The 19,942-nt window shown below is 38.3% G+C and overlaps 1 protein-coding gene across 1 annotated transcript in view; it reads left to right on the top strand.

Moving 5' to 3' along the window:
- The window catches only part of cubn (cubilin (intrinsic factor-cobalamin receptor)), a 67,050-nt gene that overhangs the window by 29,561 nt on the left and 17,547 nt on the right, over nt 1-19,942 (top strand). The window contains exons 26-45 of the mRNA XM_059327322.1: nt 481-637; nt 886-1,076; nt 2,060-2,219; nt 3,081-3,262; nt 4,169-4,337; nt 6,153-6,334; nt 7,458-7,614; nt 7,704-7,820; nt 8,843-8,956; nt 10,068-10,196; nt 10,326-10,458; nt 11,067-11,272; nt 12,145-12,326; nt 13,340-13,532; nt 13,853-14,050; nt 14,784-14,930; nt 15,366-15,556; nt 16,690-16,858; nt 17,665-17,839; nt 19,694-19,872. Coding sequence (XP_059183305.1) covers nt 481-637; nt 886-1,076; nt 2,060-2,219; nt 3,081-3,262; nt 4,169-4,337; nt 6,153-6,334; nt 7,458-7,614; nt 7,704-7,820; nt 8,843-8,956; nt 10,068-10,196; nt 10,326-10,458; nt 11,067-11,272; nt 12,145-12,326; nt 13,340-13,532; nt 13,853-14,050; nt 14,784-14,930; nt 15,366-15,556; nt 16,690-16,858; nt 17,665-17,839; nt 19,694-19,872 — 3,331 coding nt within the window. The remainder of the gene's footprint in view (nt 1-480; nt 638-885; nt 1,077-2,059; nt 2,220-3,080; nt 3,263-4,168; nt 4,338-6,152; nt 6,335-7,457; nt 7,615-7,703; nt 7,821-8,842; nt 8,957-10,067; nt 10,197-10,325; nt 10,459-11,066; nt 11,273-12,144; nt 12,327-13,339; nt 13,533-13,852; nt 14,051-14,783; nt 14,931-15,365; nt 15,557-16,689; nt 16,859-17,664; nt 17,840-19,693; nt 19,873-19,942) is intronic.

Raw genomic sequence — 19,942 nt, 5'->3', positions numbered from 1 at the left:
ACAGCCTCACAATATAGGATATTTTCACGTAGACACACGAAATTTGGTACATATGTGTATCAAGGGAAGACGCACCAAAAACTCTCAAGAACCCAGTCCCGAAAACAAACAGGAAGTCGGCCATCTTGGATTGAATATCACACTTTTCATTATTATTATTATTATTACTCCTCAAAGTAAATTGGCTTTTTGGAGGCTTTATCATATTTAAAAAGATGGGACATTTTGAACGTACATCAAGACTGGTGTAAAATGTGATATTTTAATGGTTGGGCTCAGTGGCGCCCCCTAGAAAGTGAAGAAAATTGGGCCCCTCGCACATGAATGTTGTAAAGTAACAAAAATTGGTACATACGTTTGTCATAGTAGTAGTAAAATCACTTGGAACATCTGATTTGTAGATTGGAATGACTTTTGTAACCTAGATCACTGGGAACAACACCTGTGTGTGTGTGTGTGTGTGTGTGTGTGTGTCTTCAGGTGTATGATGGGAACAGCAGCAGTGCTCCAGAGCTGGCCAGGTTGTGTGGTGCTCAGCTGCCCAGCACCATCAACTCTTCCAGCAATCAGCTCTTCGTCAAACTACGCACCGACAACAGCGTTGCTGCAGGAGGATTCATTGCATCGTACAGCTCCAGTAAGAGAACACACTGAAACTAAAACAGTATGGAGTAGAGAAGAGTAGCAAACAAGATAAAAAAAAATAAGTTATTAAGTCATCACCCTCTTTTTCTGATGATATGTATGATTAATTAATTAATTCATTATTCTAAACTGCTTATCCAAACTGATATATAAGACTGCAGCAAATATTTCCTGAGTTCCTTGACAAATTATTATTTTTTATAACATTGTGTATTTGTGCTTGGGTGTGTTTGTTTTCAGAATGCCGTGACATTCTTATCTCGGGCAGACCCAGAGGAGTTTTGGAGTCACTGAACTTTCCCAACAACTATGCAGAAAACTCGTACTGCAGCTGGACCATCCAGGCCACCACTGGAAACACTGTCAACTACACCTTCACTACCTTCCAGCTGGAGGCCACCTCCATCAGTTGTAACTATGATTACCTCAAGGTACACAGATCAACAATATCAACTAAAGTTGCATTACAATAATGAAGCATAATCGGTAAGTATAATCAGTAATAAACTGAAACTGATAGAGTTCAATGTGTGTTCTTGGTATTTTTATGGGCTGAAATATGTGCCACCAGAAACTAAATTTGAATTATTTATATTTGAATTTGAATTGCTTAACTTGAATAATTGCATTAAAAAACTGAATTTGAACCACATAATTTGAATTTGTATTGTTCAATTAGAATCATTGCATTGAAAAACTGAATCTGAATTGTAACTTAAAATTTAATTTATTAGTTTGGAACTGAATGTTCAGTTCTCACAATTCAAATTCAGTTCACAAAATTAAGTTTTCTGCGACGAACAACCAGGTAGTTGAGACAGAGGCCTCTTCGGCCAATCAGCACCTCCGTTTTCTTTTGTAACATTTGTTGCTACCCGGTTGCCATAGCGACTCTTCGGCCAATACATGGTCAAACCAGTCTAACTTCTTCCTCTGTTTCGTGGTGAGTGGCAACCAGGTGGCAACAAATGTTACAAAAGAAAACGGAGGTGCTGATTGGCCGAAGAGGCGCTCTGTGTATCTGCGCTCGATTGCTCGGTCTCAACTACCCGGATGCTCGTTGCAGAAATTTTAAGTTGAATTTTGCGAACTGAATTTGAATTGTGAGAACTGAATGTTCAGTTACAAACTAAAACATTTTCATTTCCATTTCAAATTACAATTCAAATTCAGTTTTTTAATGCAATTAATCAAGTTAAGCAATTCAAATATAAATCATTCAAATTCAGTTTCTGGTGGATCATATTTCAGCCCATATAGTATAATCACTAATAAACTGAAACTGATAAAGTTCAATTGTCCCAAGTTCATGGTGTCATACTGTTCTGCGTTCCTGGTATTTTTGTCAAACCATAATTTTGTGATTATGTATTCAAATCTTCACCCATCCCCCTTCTTGATATTCCTGTCCTAGCTCTATGATGGACCTAACACACAAGGCCGTCTCATCGGTACCTTCTGTGGATACACCCCGCCCCCGGCCAACACCACCACCAGCTCAGCTCTCACCGTGGTCTTCAGATCAGACAATTCTGTGTCCCTGTCTGGCTTCCAGATGATGTGGTACCAGAATGGTAAGAGGGAAATGTCTTTTGTTGTGGGGCCAGGCTAGCCTGGGTATGCCCATGCTGCCTTGCTCGCTTGATTTCTTTTTGAACTGCAAGGCGGCATGGTGTCCATGGAAGAACAACGTTTGGCTTTACACTCCTTTATCACCACAAAAAGGATGTTTTAGCCTTGCTGAGAAACAGGATTTGGCAAAAGCCTAATCTACCAACTAGCCCCGTTAGCGGCTAAGCTAATGGGGTTTTCTGTCGTTCTACATACGTCATCTGGTATAACTGATACGATTAGCTAAGAGCTACGTACAGACGCTTATGATAGACATTCGTAGCGCCCAATAAACGGCTCTGGATGATCGTAAACCACACCTCTTCTACGGAAAAATGAATAGGTGGTCTCCAGACTAGATCTCATTTGTGATATAGTCTGCCATTAGCCGTGTGGACTGTCTGTCCAACACTCAAGGTTACTGGCAATCTATCAAAAATAGTGTAGAATAATAAATAACTATTTATAACTGGGAGGTTTGATGTGTAGAAGAGCATGGATTAGTGTGGTTTTTTGTAACAATCTGGTGCTCGCTGCACATTGCAATTTAACCAGTAGGCTTGTCTTACTTAATTGTGGCAATGACATCACCACTCCAATTAATGACTACAGATCCTGAGATGTCAATTCAGGTTCAACTGTCTGTGTGGGAATCTCACTGTGATTGTTTAATGTCCATGTTGCTCTAAAATGTACAACAGTAATTTTTTAATCAGGATCATCACTTTATAAAAATAATATTATATTGATACTTTTAGTTGATATTTATACAGACTTGGCCAGAACCTTTTGAAACTGTCTCTTAATTCTGTGTTTCCCTGCAGGTTGTGGTGGGGAACTCTCTGGTTCCAGTGGCTCATTCAACAGCCCAGACTACCCCAACAGGTACCCAGAGAACAGGGAGTGTATCTGGTATATCAGCACAGCAGCTGGCAGCAGCATCACCCTCACCATCCACGAGTTTGATGTGGAGTTCCACCAAGACTGCAACTACGATGTGCTAGAAGTAAGATCTGATATTTAACAGTGCAAAGTTCATAAAAAAAAGCTATTCTGTGCTTACTGCAACATCATTTTAGGTGTTATAACTGAACAGTTCATGAACTGAATACCTCCATTTCAGACCACTATTTATACAAATCTGTTTTTTTGTGTAGCCTACGTCCAAATAAGGAAATTTACATATGCCACAAAATTCATGAATAATTCTGATTATAAAGCTGCCAGTGCAAAATTTCCTTTTAAAAATCCCAAATTAACTTGAAATTGAATCAAATGCATCAGCCTCATTTGCCCACATTTGACCATGAATGGTAATACAAGCAAACACATGTAGCTTTCAAAATAAAAGCACATGGATGTGTTAGCAGAATCCACCACAGAGTTTACAAGAAGACTGTCAAAATATGACACCTTAAATAAAACAAAACCCTTATTCTCCTTTACAATAATTCATTAAAATATGCAATCATTAAGATGGAATAGTGGCATTAGAATGTGCGATATTTAGACTTTTAGGACAAAAATTTTCCCGGGGGAGCATACCCCGGGACCCCGCTACTAAGTTATGGTCTCCCCATCAACGTCTCAGAAAATCCTGTGGGAAACACTGGTTCTAAAGGCTTGGCACCATAGACAGAAAGGTTACATAGCAGCTGTGTGAAGCTCTTTATTGTAAGTGGGCCAGTTTTCCAGGTGAGCTTTGGCAGTTAATTCCCATGGGACGTAAATTGCATCGTCATGTTTCCTGATAAATTACTCAGCAGTTTATTTGTTTATTTATTAAGGATCGCCATTAGCTGGTACCTTAGTAACCAGCTAGTCTTCCTGGGTGGGCAGTGTAACTGGTAGGCTGTCAGTGTAAAACAGCATTGTAGATGTTGTGACATTGTTCCTTTTACCCTCTCCTCAGGTGTATGGGGGCCCAGACCTGTTGGCCCCTCAGCTGACCAAGCTCTGCAGCACCACAACCAGCCCCATGCAGGTCTCCAGCACTGGCAACCTGCTCACAGTTCGCTTCAAGTCTGATGAATACGTCAGTGGTCGAGGGTTTAATGCAAGCTGGGCTGAAGTTCAAGGAGGTGGGTGGACGCCATTGAGTGCATGCCCATAAACCTATATACCCTATACCTCTGTGCCACTATACCATACCCAACATGGTCTCACAGGAATCCGTGGAATAGCCACGGAATCACTCAAATTTCCGTGAAACTGACATGGATTTCGCTACAATGCAAGTTAATGACAGTCATATCCCGTGGCTATTCCAACATACAAAGTGATTATGTACATTCACTGAGTGAATATTTAGAAAATAAAACATTTATTTCTTGCTAGAAATGTGATCAAAATCCATTTTTATGCAGAAACTAACTTTTTTTCACTAAAAATGAGAGAACTGTCCGCCATGTTTTTTGTTTTGATCGCCGGGACCTTGAAAGTCACGTGACTTGGAACAAACCAATAGGAACAAATATCCATGGAATAGCCACGGGATATGACTGTCATTAACTTGCATTGTAACGAAATCCGTGTCAGTTTCACGGAAATTTGAGTGATTCCGTGGCTATTCCACGGATTTTGAGTTAAGCGAATCCGTGGCTATTCCACGGATTCCTGTGAGACCAGGTTCACCATACCACACAATACTGTATGGTGATCATCACGGGGACAGAGTTGTTAATGTTGCCTCTCTAACATCAAGGTTCCCAACAAGAAGGATTTATTCTTCTCTTCAAAATCATACTTCAGGTTTCAAAACATGACCATAGCATCACTAAACTAGAATCATAACAGTCTCTTCACATTCATCAATAATCAAATCATTCAGTTAGGCTTATTTAACTTTTTTACAATCTCATATTGCAGAATTCTTGTAAACATGTTCACTTTTAAAAAACATTCACAAACAGAAAATGAAAGTTTGGTATTATAACTTAATGTCTTTTTCAAGGGATTCATGAAATGTAACAACTAACTGTATTTTTTTTAACATCCCTAAACAACAGTTTTTAAACGTAATATATAAATGTGATAAAATGAAATGGCTTAATCTCCGATGCACCAGTAATACTCTGTTATTTTGTATGAAAGATTATGAAAGACATTTACAGTTTACTCTGAAACACAATATGCATCAAATTACAGCAAAACCTCAATAACAGTGTTATTTAAATGGCACATCTCTCTCTAACATTCACTTCCAACCAATATGAATTCAACACACAATATTATAACAGCATTTCTGGTTGTTTGGTAATCACCCCAAGTATAAATATTACCAGTCCTTGGTCCTTGGGTAGGTCCGCCAGCATTAGCGAACTAGCATACACACACAAATCCCTAATAACAACAAAAACCTGTTATTAAACTGCTTTATTTTTTCTAGCATGTGTAAACTGTCTCATGGCAACATTTTACGCTCTTAAAATCTGTAATTATGACCAATTTTCTAACCTGTTTTTCTTTTTTTTTAATCCTTTTTATAATTAGAATGTTATGCTTTTAACCTGTAGCTTGATAAAGACATTTCCTGTAATGTAAAGTGCATTACAAATAAAATGTATTATTATTATTATTATTATTATTACCTGTGATAGAGAATAGGAGAACACACAAGTTGATGTTCACTTCTCAAGAAGTGAAGGATTTATTCTTCTTTTCGGTACGCAACTCTTTTTTTTGTTAAAGATTTTTTGTGCATTTTATAATTTTATTTATAGAGAGATAATCAGAGTGAAAGGGGGAGACATCAGGGGTTTGTTTTAGGACAGGTTTTTATTTCACTACTGACTAGTATTTGAGAAAAAAACATGGTTTATCAGAGACAAGCTGCACAGTTTTCCACCACCATCAGTATCTCGGTGAGCTCTAACCAGCTGTCCTCCTCCCTGCAGGCTGTGGAGGCCCAGTCACTGCTCCGTCAGGGGAGATCCACTCACCTTCCTATCCCAGCAGCTATCCCACCAACGTGGACTGTTCCTGGGTCATCAGCGTGACTCCCAATCACCGAGTCTTCTTCAACTTCTCCGACATGGACATTGAACCTCACAGCAGCTGCTCCTGGGACTACGTGGCTGTGAGTGAATCAATTAGGAACATCTACATTGTAGTTCAAGAGCATTTTAAGAAAGCAGTTTTGTTTTATGATGACCTGTTAGAGATTAAAGCCCGAAATAAATATATTTTTATAAATGCAAGTGGTTGCATCCATAGACTGTATATAAATAATGGACGTAGTCACCGAGACGTCACCTGTTGGTTTGTGGCCTGTTGGAAGCGTCGAGTTCAGCGTTATTTATTTATTATTTCATTTTATTTTATTTTTTTCCATTAAGTGAAAATACAGTGAAAGGGTCAAAGTTATGAGACCAAACCGCTAAACGTCCTTTTTTTAATATCTATATAACGTTATATATAACTTTATTGACACGTTGCCGTGGATACGCATTGTTCTGCTTCTCTCCTGATGACGGCTCGCCTTGTTAGTGACCTGTCAATCAAAGGTAGCCCCGCCCCAAATCATACAATTCTTTATCTTCTATTTTCTTCTAAATTGTCTTGAAGAAGATTTTTAACTAGTGATTGAGACCATAGTGTTGTCCTTAAAAAAAATTCAGAGGTAATAAATCAAGTGAGAAGTTTTCTCATTTTGCATTGAAGTGAATGGACAGAAATGCTTTTGCAGCCAAACTTAGCACCCCCTGCTGGAATTTTCAGTAGAATGCAGCTGAAGGCACTTCCTGGTTTGCCTCCCTGCTCAGACCAGGAGGTTGCCGCCTGGTTGCATCTTGGTTAGTTACAGCGTTACTCACTGATAAGGGGTTAATACTGGGGTATATGTTGGGTGTAAGATTCAATGAGGTCACAATAAATGTTTCCTTTATTTCCTTTGTCTGATCCATCTCAGCCACAATAAGTTTATTAAGTCATAAAACGAGATGGATGAAATAGATTTCATATCAACCAAAAAGATTTACGTATGAAAAAAGTTGACAAAGATCATCACCACAAAATACAGTTTCAGTTAGTGATCGTTTTTTAAAAACTCTCTTTTCTATTTCTTATTTCACTTAACGAAAATGTTTTTTCAATTCTAGTTTTCGTTACTTTGTTAGTTTTCGTTAACTATAATAACCTTGTTGTGCTTCATATTTAAAGCCACACAGCTTTACTAAAACCGTATCTCTGTCCCTCTGTAGATCCATGATGGTCCAACCATTTCTTCTCCTCTGCTTGCTCGTGTGTGTGGCACCAGCCTTCCTCCCTCCATCACCTCCACCCAGAGCACCATCTATGTCCGCTTCAGGTCCGACTCCAGCCGCAACCACCGGGGTTTCAGCGCTCGCTTCTCTGAGGGTGGGCCTCCTACAACCTCACTAAAACATAGATGGAATCTAATAATGACAAAAATAATAATTATAATAACTATTTTTGTTTTTTAACAGCTTGTGGTGCAACCATTACAAGCGATGATACTGGTGGGGCCATCGCCTCGCCACGGTACCCGTCACCATATCCAAATAATCAGAACTGTAGTTGGATCATCAGAGCTCAGGAACCATGTGAGTGATGTTAGTTAGATCAGAAAACTTTATTGTTCTATTCTGACCTACAAAGTCTAACTGCAGTCATTACATGTTTGGTCCAAATTGAGTTTTTTAAGTTTTAGAACTCAGAGAAATAATGATATAAAAATTGCAGTAACTACAAAATCCAACATTAAAAGCCTGAGAATATATATTGAAATCTGAGTATATATATTAAAAGCCTGAGAATATATATTGAAATCTGAGTATATATATTAAAAGCCTGAGAATATATATTGAAATCTGAGAATATATATATTAAAAGTCTGAGAATATATATATAAACCTGAGAATATATAAAGAAAATCTGAGAATATATATATATAATTGGTTTTATATATAAATTTAAACATAAAACCAAAGCAGATGGTCTGCTTTGACTGTCTTGTATTTCTTCATTGTGTTTATTAGACATGAATAATATAAATTATAGTATAATAATACGTTTTATAGTTTTATAGTATAGTAATACATTTATTTAATAGGGAATTATTATCTAGATAGTGATTAAGTAAAATAGTGAGATAAAATTATTTTAAGACTAAAATACACAAATCTTTGAATAGAGTTGTTAAACATTTCTTAATACACTTATAACAAAATCAATCTGAGAAAGTTTATTCACTGAAAACAAAATATAAAAGCTGAAAGAAGACAACAACATTATAGTTACTGCTCTCTGTTTGTGCATCACTATTAGAACCTTATACAGCAAAAACAGAGTGCAGTAACTACATTTTTGGGCTCAAAGGTCAAACAAATCATCATGAATTTTTGAGCATAAAAATGACATCATCAATACATGTAGAAATAAGTGTCATATCACTTATCTACCTATAAAACATTTGGCTGGCCAGTTAAAAACATTAAAAATCTTTAAATCAGTTTTTCTCAGTTTTACTCTTTGTGTAGTTACTGCAGTTAGACTTTGTAGGGCGGTATACATGTACACACAATATTTTGTTCTTTTAACATTTGTCTTGTCTTTCTGTGGCCAGTCAACCATGTGACCCTGTCGTTCACTGACTTTGAGTTAGAGATGGTTTACTCCAACTGCTCACATGATGCTGTCGAGATCCTGGATGGAGACAACTACCAGGCGCCTTCTATAGGTAGGTATTCTGTGTGTGTGTGTGTGTGTGTGTGTGTGTGTGTGAGAGAGACCCTGTATGTATGTCCTGATCTGTAAAACAACTGACCCTCATTGGATAGTAAATTATTCATGCAATAAATTAACCTTTAGATTAATTTTAAAACCATTATTGGCCATTACTCGTGGAATACAATTTAAATTATCAGCATATTAAAGGCACTATTAAAGCTCCAATTTAGAGTCTATAATTACACCATGTCTGATCTATCTTCACCAGAGATTTTTTTTTTAAATGGAGTATCTTTTAGAAAAAGTTGTAGCCTCCGGGCCAATGGTGAGTCAAAATCCTGCTGACTTCTTAACAATAGCACTTGCCTTCAGCTGAGGTTTCCCTGTGAAACAGTGTCTCATGGCAGATGACATGACAGATGTGAATGTGGGGAAGGGAGGGGTGGGTTTTTTTCATTTTTATTGTCTGTTTTTATTCTTATTATTTTTTGTAAAGCAGTTTGTGTTGCATTGATATCTAAGAAAAGTGCTATATAAATAAAGTTATATGACCTGAGAATATATATGTATATATATCTATATATCTATATCTATATATATATATATATATATAATTGGTTTTTTATATAAATTTAAACATAAAACCAAAGCAGATGGTCTGCTTTGACTGTCTTGTATTTCTTCATTGTGTTTATTTGACATGAATAATATAAATTATAGTATAATAATACGTTTTATAGTTTTATTGTATAGTAATACATTTATTTAATAGGGAATTATTATCTAGATAGTGATTAAGAAAAAAAGTGAGATGAAATTATTTTAAGACTAAAATATAACATTACTAATTACTTATAATATTAAGTCTAAAATACACAAATCTTTGAATAGAGTTGTTACACATTTTTAAATACACATGGCAGATGACATGACAGATGTGAATGTGGGGAAGGGAGGGGTGGGTTTTTTTCATTTTTATTGTCTGTTTTTATTCTTATTTTTTGGAAAGCAGTTTGTGTTGCATTGATATCTAAGAAAAGTGCTATATTAATAAAGTTTGATTGATTGATTGATTGATTGATTAAACATTCAACCTAAAATGCTCTGTCTAATTGTGTCAGGGCGCTACTGTGGCACTGAACTACCTCACCCGGTAACATCCTTCAGTAATGCCTTGGTGGTCAACTTCATCTCCGACCAGTCCGTCTCCAGAAAAGGGTTCAGAGCCACCTACTCAGCATCCACCTCCAGTAAGACACACCATTACTGCTCACTGTTCTATCGCTACCAATTCAAAATCATTTTGTTCTCATGCATACCTACTGAAACTAAAAGGACCTCGAGGAAAAGCCATTATTTTCACCTCTTCTTCTGCCCAGGTTGTGGAGGAGATCTAATGATGGAGAGTGGTGCATTTAACAGCCCCAACTATCCCGATGCTTATCCACCTAATGTGGAGTGTGTGTGGACCATCACAAGCTCACCAGGGAATCGTCTTCAGCTCTCATTTATGTGAGTCGATTTCAAATGTAGAAGAATAAAAATATATATTATGTTGTTACCTAGTTCTTTCCAGGCTTTAAGATATTGATAGTAATATTTGCCGATGTTGCTGTTTACAAAAAAGACCTAATTTGTAGGACACTGATGCTTTAAAAAGATGGTCTTGATGTTTTTGGAAGATGATGTGACTTTATAAACCTGAACGTAAACAGTTAAAACAAACTACAGGTACATCCACATTTTTTTTGAAAAAGTTCTATATTTTTTGTCAATTATTTCAGAAAGTGAAACTTGTATATTACTCTAATTTTCTGAGACACTGAGTTTTGGGTTTTTATTATCTCTAAGCCAGAACTATCAAAATTACAAGAAAAACAAGCTTGAAATATTTCACTCTACACGTAATGAATGAGTTTCACTTTCTGAAATGATTGACAAAATTTTTTGAACTTTTTCATGATATTCTAATTTTTAGTATGCTGCCAGCAAGATGACTGGTACACATTCCCTATTTGGACACTTTATAGTTAAATGTTACACGGTTGTTTTTTGTACCTTTAATTAATCTTTTGCTGATGTTCATTATTTACAAAACAGTCTTCCTGTTTTTTGTTCAGTATGTTTCACCTGCAGGAAGGCTCTGGCTGTCAGAATGACTATGTGGAGATCAGAGAGGGAGACTCCACCGGGCCTCTGGTTGGTCGCTTCTGTGGGAACTCCCTCCCCTCCAACTACACGTCTGTGATCGGTCATGTCCTCTGGGTTAAGTTTGTGTCAGATGCGCTCATCAGCGGAGCAGGATTCAGAGCCACCTTCTCACACTGTGAGTGTCTGCGTGTAGAGACAATTCAACAGTCTTGTGTATAATTAATTAAGTAGTGCGGTGCAGGAAGTATCTTTCCGTCCGTATTATGCTTAGCTGTCAGTTAATAAAGTTTTATTTTTACTGTTTTCAATGGATCAAACTGATGCGGAAGAAAGGGCTTAAATCTCCGCTTAGCATGCTAATGGTGAGATAGCACATTACGCAGTATGCTGCACTAAAAGTACATTAACATGAACCCAATTAGCTGATATAATATATTGCATGTAAGTATCAGATATCAAATGATTATGGGCATTATGCTAAGCAACATGAATGTCATTCCTGAATTACATAGTAATGCAACATGAGAAGTGAATAAAGCTAAATCTCCGCTTAGCATGCTAATCGTTAGATAGCACATTGTAGTTTTGTGTTTTGTTATGTAAGAACAGACCAAATTCATTGAGTGTTTTTAAGGGAGAATAAATATTCTTGTGGTACTACCACCTTATAAAGTCCATACAAAGCAAAGGATATTGAGATTGTAACTCATATACAACAATTTATTAATAGTAAGTATGGATACTTACTATTAATAAGTAATAAATCTGAGGTAATTGAGGTAATTAACTCTTACTTAATGGCTTACTGGTTGTACAATATAGCCATGCAGAACAAGGCATTAATACGTACTTAATAATGACTAATTAAGAGCCAATATGTTACTAATTTGCATGCTAATTAGCAACTAATTAATGTTGAATATGTGTACCTTAATATAAAGTGTTACCGGAATATCTTACTGATGTAACTGTCTCCATGCATGTATGTTGTTCTGTGTACATCTGTTTATTAATCTGTTGGATTGTGACTTCCTTGCTGTTTTTCAGTGTATGGAAATGATTTGGTGGGGGAGTCTGGTCAGATAGCGTCCCCACTCTATCCCAGGACGTACCCCAATAATGCCCATTATCGCTGGACCATAACTGTGGAGGGCGACAGCTATATCCAGATCCGCTTTCTGGACATGGACATAGAGGACCTGCATGACTGCTACTATGACCATCTCAAAGTAAGATAGCATTTGTATCCTTGTTGTTTTAACATAATGAGAATGTTGGCACTAATCTTTCTAAATGTGTTGAAACTTGATATACAATGTTTTTTTCAGAAGTCTATTGGTTACTGTAAAATAGATCCAGACACATCAAATTACTGGTTGCACATCAAGGTTTAAAATCAATTATTGTTGTGTGAAATTACATTCTCCTCAAACACATCAACAATTACTACCCAATGGTATGCTTTCAATCGACAAATCGTGCAGGTCCCACATACACCATGCATATCCCAGTGTCCCAATGGATGCCCTTATCAATCAAGGAGCGAAGGGTCTTTTGTATCTCTCCGTCCTGCAACGGAGCTGTCCACTGCTGGTTTTTTGGTCCATAAAGGTTTTGTGTAGTGGATGATCCGAGTATTTCAAGATGGACTCGAACATCTTGACAGTGCCTGTCTCCACCCCCTCCTCCAGTGTGTCCAACCTGGCTCCAACTACAGAACCAGCTTTTTTGCCACAATAGCAGTGTTGTCGTAGTATTTCTGGATGTGGCAGGACTCAGAGTTGTATTTGGAGTTCCGCTGTGTACAGTGTGAACAGTAGTGGAGCCAGAACAGTGCCCTGTGGAGCTCCTGTGCTGCTCATTAATGTCCCAGAAACACAGTTCCCCAACCTGACATACTGTGGTCTTCCTGTCAGGTAATCTGTGATCCATGAGATAAAGGAAAGATCCACTCCCATCTCTGTGAGCTTGTTTTTGAGTATGTTGGGTTGGATGGTGTTGAATGCGCTTGAAAAATCAAAGAACATGATTCTCACATTAGCACCAGTTTCCTCCAGTGGAAACGATGAAGCATGTAGAGGACAGCATCGTTCACTCTGATGTGTTGTTTGTATGCAAACTGCGTGTGATGGTTTTCGAGTTCACTGTGACAGTTATTAATGTTCAAGGTGTAAGCCTGATGATAGCTGTGGGAGGTGTCCATTATAATGACACTACCTTGTCTGTCCTTTCTTTCCTTCAGGTTTTTGATGGCCCCAGTGTCCATTACTACCCCATGGGAACATTCTGTGGTCTGGGCCTGCCTCATCCACTAAGGAGTTCTGGCAGCACCGTCACCCTGCAGTTCGTGAGTGATACAGTGGTGGGAGGACGAGGTTTCCTGGTGGAGTGGACTGCTGTCCAGGACTCTGGACCGCCACCCACTATCCCACCAGGTGAGACAGTCTGTCCATTTTAGCCCTTTTACAATATCAATGTTATATCAAAATTACAGTCTGATTTCAGTTCTTCCAAGCCTTTTAAAAAATGTTGGAAAAACAAGTACATATTCTTGAACACTTATGCGTAATATACCGTATGAACGCCACTATGTATTCTGTTAAAATAATTTGGCATATATGTCTGCCCTCGAAAGGAGAAGAGTTTGTTTTTCTTGGATCTTTCTAAATGCTTTGATGTTGTTGACCATGACATCTTGCTTGCTAAATTGCATAAATTGCATTTTTTTTGTGTGTGTGTGTGCTTTCGGTGTCAGGTGCATGTGGTGGAGTGCTTATGACAGGAGAAACTCCTGGCTTCCTCTTTTCTCCTGCCTGGCCTGAAAACTACCCTACTGACCAGGAATGTACCTGGCTGATACGTTCTCCAGACTCAACTGTGGAGCTGAACATCTTGTATGTGGACATGGAGGACTACCCCAACTGCTACTTTGACAGTCTGGTCATCAGAGACGGTAAGCCACCAGATACGACAATGGTCAATTCTTTGGGGATCTGCAGGTGTTACAAACTGAGGATCAAATTTAGGCTGGGGCCTTGGTTGGATCAAGTGTTTCTGAAGCCACTTAAATCTAGAATCAGCTGGGCAATTTCTTGTCTGTCCAGTCTGTCAGGCCTTTAGAACCAGTGTTTCCCACAGGATTTTCTGAGGCTATGATGGGGGACCCAAACAAAGTAGGGGGGTCTGGGGGCATGGTCCCCCGGAGAACATTTTTGCCCTAAAAGCCTAAATTTGGTGCCTCTCGCACATTCTAAGGCCACTATTCCATCTTAATCATTGCATATTTTAATTAATTCTTGTAAAGGATAATAAGGGTTCTGTTTTATTTAAGGCATTATTTTTTTGTCAGTCTTCTTGTAAACTCTGGTGGATTCTGCTAACACTTCCATGTGCTCTTATTTTGAAAGCAACATGTGTTTGCTTTTAATTTTGAAGGCTGGTCTTCTTACCGTTACGCCTTATGGTGTGTTCAATTTACACTTAAAGTCGGAACTTGGAGCTCGGGACAATGTTGAAAATTCCGACATTTGTGTAGACCTTGAACGCACCATTAGCTGCCGGACTCTCTATGTGCTGCAATGTAAATTAGTCTAACTAACGGTACATTAATCCTCTGTTTTACCTTCTGAATGAGGTGTTTTTCCTCTCCTGGACATCTTGTGATTCCATTCTGTGTGTGTTGCCAGGTGCGAGCAGTCTATCCCCCCTTCTGGCCACTGTGTGTGGTCGGGAACCTCCATCTTCTCTCCACTCAACAGGAGACTCCATGTACATCCACTTCTCCTCAGACAGCAGCGTCAGTGGCCGAGGCTTTAATGCCTCATACTCCAAAGGTAATGCATCGCAAGCAAAACATTGTATACTTGTTTCTCTCAGTATTCTAATAAACAAAAAATGACCAAAAAAGACACAAAATGACCATAAAAGACACAAAATGACTTAAAAAAGACAAAAAAGACACAAAATGACCAAAAACCCCCACAAAATGACCAAGAAAAAGACACAAAATAACTAAAAAAGAAACAACAGACACAAAATGACCAAAAAGACACAAAAAGACAAATGATCAAAAAAGACACAAAATGACTTACAAAGACATGAAAAGGATTTTAAAAAATTGGACAAAATAGCCCAAGACTCCATAGAGTTAACTGGAGAGAGCTGTTGGTCATGTTGCATTTCATTCATTCCATCATCAATGCTGGACTGTCACCTTTTTGGAAGAACAATAATTATGTAAATAATAATAATAATACTTGTCTTTCAAGGTTGTGGTGGCCTCTTCCATGTGGACCGCGGCGTGCTGAGCAGTCCCCGCTACCCCCAGAACTACCTGCCTGGTCAGGACTGTAGCTGGCATGTGATGGTGACGCCTGGCTTCAGGGTGTCAGTCACCTTCCAGAGCCCCTTCCAGATTCAAGGCTATGGAACTGGCTGCAGTTCAGGAGACTACCTGGAGGTAAACAACATATAGAGAGCAAAAACACAAGATCAATCGATACAACAACAAGCGACACCCTATTTTTGCAAGCTGGAATCAACTTAATGTTGGGTTGTTGACAGGTTCTTTTCACACACACATTAACCTTATATCAGACTTCTGTGGAGATTCTGAAGTGAGAATTCCACTTATTAAACAAAGTCAAAGACAAAGACAAAGTGAGCCAACGACTGGCCTGACAATGGTGCATTCATAATCAGAGAATGAAGGATGACAAATGCTCATATGCTCTTCAAAAGATACCATTTCCTGAGCTGGAAAGTTTAAGCTTGTAGAAAAAAAACATGGACGATATGTAGACTTTGTTTAAATGCTCAGGGCAGTAAAATACAACACGACACATTTATAGCTGTTTCTAGTATTTCTGACTCAATAAAGGACCCAAAAACATCTCTCCTCCTTTCATTACCCTGAACATACTGCTGGGAAATGTCTTGTCTGTCCAGTCTGTCAAGCCTTTAGAACCAGTGTTTCCCACAGGATTTTCTGAGACTATGATGGGGGGACGCAAACAAAGTAGGGGGGAAATTTTGCCCTAAAAGCCTAAATATGGTGCCTCTTGCACATTCTAATGCCACTATTCCATCTTAATCATTGTATATTTATAATGAATTATTGTAAAGGAGAATAAGGGTTCTGTTTTATTTAAGGCATCATATTTTGTCTTCTTGTAAATTCTGTGGTGGATTCTGCTAACACATCCATGTGCTCTTATTTTGAAAGTTACATGTGTTTGCTTTTAATTTTGAAGACTGGTCTTCTTACCGTAATGCCTAATGGTGTGTTCAATTTACACTGAAAGTCGGAACTTGGAGCTCGGGAAAATGTTGAAAATTCCGACATTTGTGTAGACCTTGAACGCACCATTAGCCATACCACACAAACGCTGGACTCTATTTAAGATTAGATTAATTACTTTTATTAATCCCACAATGGGGAAATTCAACCTCTGCATTTACATCAACTTAATTTTGTTTTAGGTTTTACGTCTCTCTGATGGGGTTTTGCATGCACCATAAATGATCAGTTGGTAAATTGTGTATTTTTTTGCTTTAGTTATAGTTATTGCTCCCTTGCTGCCGTCTCCACAGGTCAGGAATGGTCCCGATGGTTCATCTCCACTACTGGGGGGCCGTCTCTGTGGTTCCAGTCCACCATCCCTCCTCCAGTCTACTGACAACCACCTCTTTATACGCTTTGTGTCTGATGCCAGCAATGAAGCCAGTGGCTTTAAGCTGACCTTTGAGGCCCACAGTCAGGGTAAAACCACCAATCTTCTTTTTTTCTTTCTATTTTCACCATTACAATCAAGTAGCAACCTCTGGAACTGAAAAGTGTAACCAATGTGAAAGTGCCTTAACCCTCTGGAGTCCATGAAAGCACCAGAGCACGACTTCTTTATGACGTCACAACGTAAAAACTTCAGCAGCATGGAGCCCTGCTGTCAGCTTTTCTCTAAAGTTTTGGCTTTTCCACAAGTTTCCATGTCCAATTTAATGCATTGATCCTTTTTCAGGAAAGGTTAAAAAAAACACCTTGAAGTGTATTAACATGATTTTACAAATTTTGCAGAGATTTTTCTAATTTAGCTTTGTGCATTTAGCATTTGTAATGCAATCTTTTGTGTTTACTGTTTTTTTGTTGGTTTTTTTTGTAATTTCTTTGTTTTTATGTGTGTTTTTTGACATTTTTGTGGGTTTTTTTTGTATTTTTATTGTGGTTTTGGTGTGTTTTGAGTGTGTTTGTATGTATTTTTTGTAATTTTGTGTGTTTTTGGTTTGTTTTTCATGTTTTATGTGTAGTAAATATTAATAATACAGTCTGCACAATGAGTATGTTTGCTTTCGGTACTTTAAGTATGTTTTAATACATTTTTTTACTTTAACTTAAGAAAATTTTTGACTGGGATACTTTTGCCTGACTGTATTTCTTCACTGTGTTATTGCTACTTTTACTAAAGTATAATATCTGAGTACTTTGTGACTGAGGATATAGACATAAAATAAGTAATGATGATCTATTGCAAATTGGTCCAACATAGTGTGAATGTGTCTCCCTTTCTGCAGCATGTGGAGGTTTCATAGAGCTGGATGATAATGATCCACCAGGGTACATCACTTCACCTAACTACCCTCAGAACTACCCCCAGAACATGGACTGTGTCTGGGTCATAACTGTGCCGAATGGAGAAGCTGTGCAAATCGACTTTGAGGACGAGTTCTACATTGAGCCCACATCCAGGTAGAGCTGCTGCTTCCTCTTCACACTCTTGTTTGGTTATTGTTACAGCTCTTTGACATTTTTTTGGTGTAGTGTGTTTTTAGTGTGCAGTATATTGGAAACGGAAATGTCTTCTGAGGTTTCTTTTCCAACTGCTCTTACAAATAAACCAACAGTTTATTTGTAAGAGCAGTTGTGACAACTTGGCCACTCTGGCTGGTGGGTTAGGGTTAGAGAGAGTCATGAGAGTTAGGGTTAGGGTTAGAGAGAGTCATGAGAGTTAGAGTTAGGGTTAGAGAGAGTCATGAGAGTTAGGGTTAGGGTTAGAGAGAGTCATGAGAGTTAGAGTTAGGGTTAGGGTTAGAGAGAGTCATGAGAGTTAGGGTTAGAGAGAGTCATGAGAGTTAGGGTTAGGATTAGGATTAGAGAGAGTCATGAGAGTTAGAGTTAGGGTTAGGGTTAGAGAGAGTCATGAGAGTTAGGGTTAGGATTAGGATTAGAGAGAGTCATGAGAGTTAGGGTTAGGGTTAGAGAGAGTCATGAGAGTTAGGGTTAGGGTTAGAGAGAGTCATGAGAGTTAGAGAGAGTCATGGGAGTTAGGGTTAGGGTTAGAGTGAGTCATGAGAGTTAGGGTTAGGGTTAGAGAGAGTCATGAGGGTTAGGGTTAGGGTTAGAGAGAGTCATGAGAGTTAGGGTTAGGGTTAGAGAGAGTCATGAGAGTTAGAGAGAGTCATGGGAGTTAGGGTTAGGGTTAGAGTGAGTCATGAGAGTTAGGGTTAGGGTTAGAGAGAGTCATGAGAGTTAGGGTTAGGGTTAGAGAGAGTCATGGGAGTTAGAGTTAGGGTTAGGGTTAGAGAGAGTCATGAGAGTTAGAGTTAGGGTTAGGGTTAGAGAGAGTCATGAGAGTTAGAGTTAGGGTTAGAGGGAGTAATGAGAGTTAGGGTTAGGGTTAGAGAGAGTCATGAGGGTTAGAGTTAGGGTTAGAGAGAGTCATGAGAGTTAGGGTTAGAGAGAGTAATGAGAGTTAGAGTTAGGGTTAGGGTTAGAGGGAGTAATGAGAGTTTGGAAACCTAAAGTAGGCCAAATATGTTGGAGGAAGGGTTTTGGGTACCAAAGTATAATCCCTTTTTCTGTCAAATCAAAAATACGAAAAACCGGAAACAGTGCCCCATTTTCCTTTTTTCGTTTAAACTAAAAATGGAGAAATAGATTTTGCTCTCAGGACAGACTGGAAGCAGGAAAATAAAAGTCTTGTCAAAATAAAAGTAATTTGCTATCTTATTATCAAGCATAAAAAACTTTAAAAACAAAAAACAAAAACAAACTTATCATCATACACTATTATAGGCTACTGTTGTCTTTCTACACCCATGCATGGTTCCCATTTATTTCAGTCAAGTGAAACTATGCTTGATAATAAGTTAAAACGCTGCTTTTATTTAGACGGGACTTTTATTTTCCTGCTTCCGGTCCACCTGCCGTCATATTATTAAATGAGAAACAAAAAACGAAAAAAGGAATATGCAAAACCCAAATATGGGCCGTTATTTCATCTTTTATTTTTTTTTACTTTGTTTTTTGATGCTGAGAGAAAAATCCTTTTTTTCGATTTATGGTTTAAAACAACAAAAAAAAGGAAAAGGGGGCACTGTTTCCAGTTTTTTTCGTATTTTGGTTTTTAAAGAAAAAGGGTCATGAAGTGGGCAGAAGACGACTCGTGCTGAGTTTTACAAACCTGAACTGTCATTGAGGATATTTTTGATCAAGAAGTTAGAAATACGAACACTTTTATTACATTCTATCATCTCCTCAGCATTTGGGGAACATAACCGTCACAACACTACATTCTCACATGTCCCTCCATGTATTTCTCAGCTGTGTGTATGACTACTTGGAGTTGCGTGACGGCTCGACTCTCAACGATGGCTTGATTTCCCGCCTCTGTGGCAACACCAGACCATCCACCCAACATTCAACAGGTTCCTCCATGCTGCTCAGGTTTAGAACCGACACCAGCGTCACGCACAAAGGCTTCAAGGCAAAGTACTCCATAGGTAGGCAAATCACAGACGGTTGTTTTTCACATCCAGTGCTTGTTTTTTTATGTATCCAGTTCAGATTATG

Source organism: Centropristis striata, chromosome 23 (genome assembly GCF_030273125.1).
Source record: "Centropristis striata isolate RG_2023a ecotype Rhode Island chromosome 23, C.striata_1.0, whole genome shotgun sequence".
NCBI classification, from domain to species: Eukaryota; Metazoa; Chordata; class Actinopteri; order Perciformes; family Serranidae; genus Centropristis; species Centropristis striata.
The sequence above is the reverse complement of the archived record's forward strand: the minus strand, read 5'-3'. Positions and strand labels throughout refer to the sequence as shown.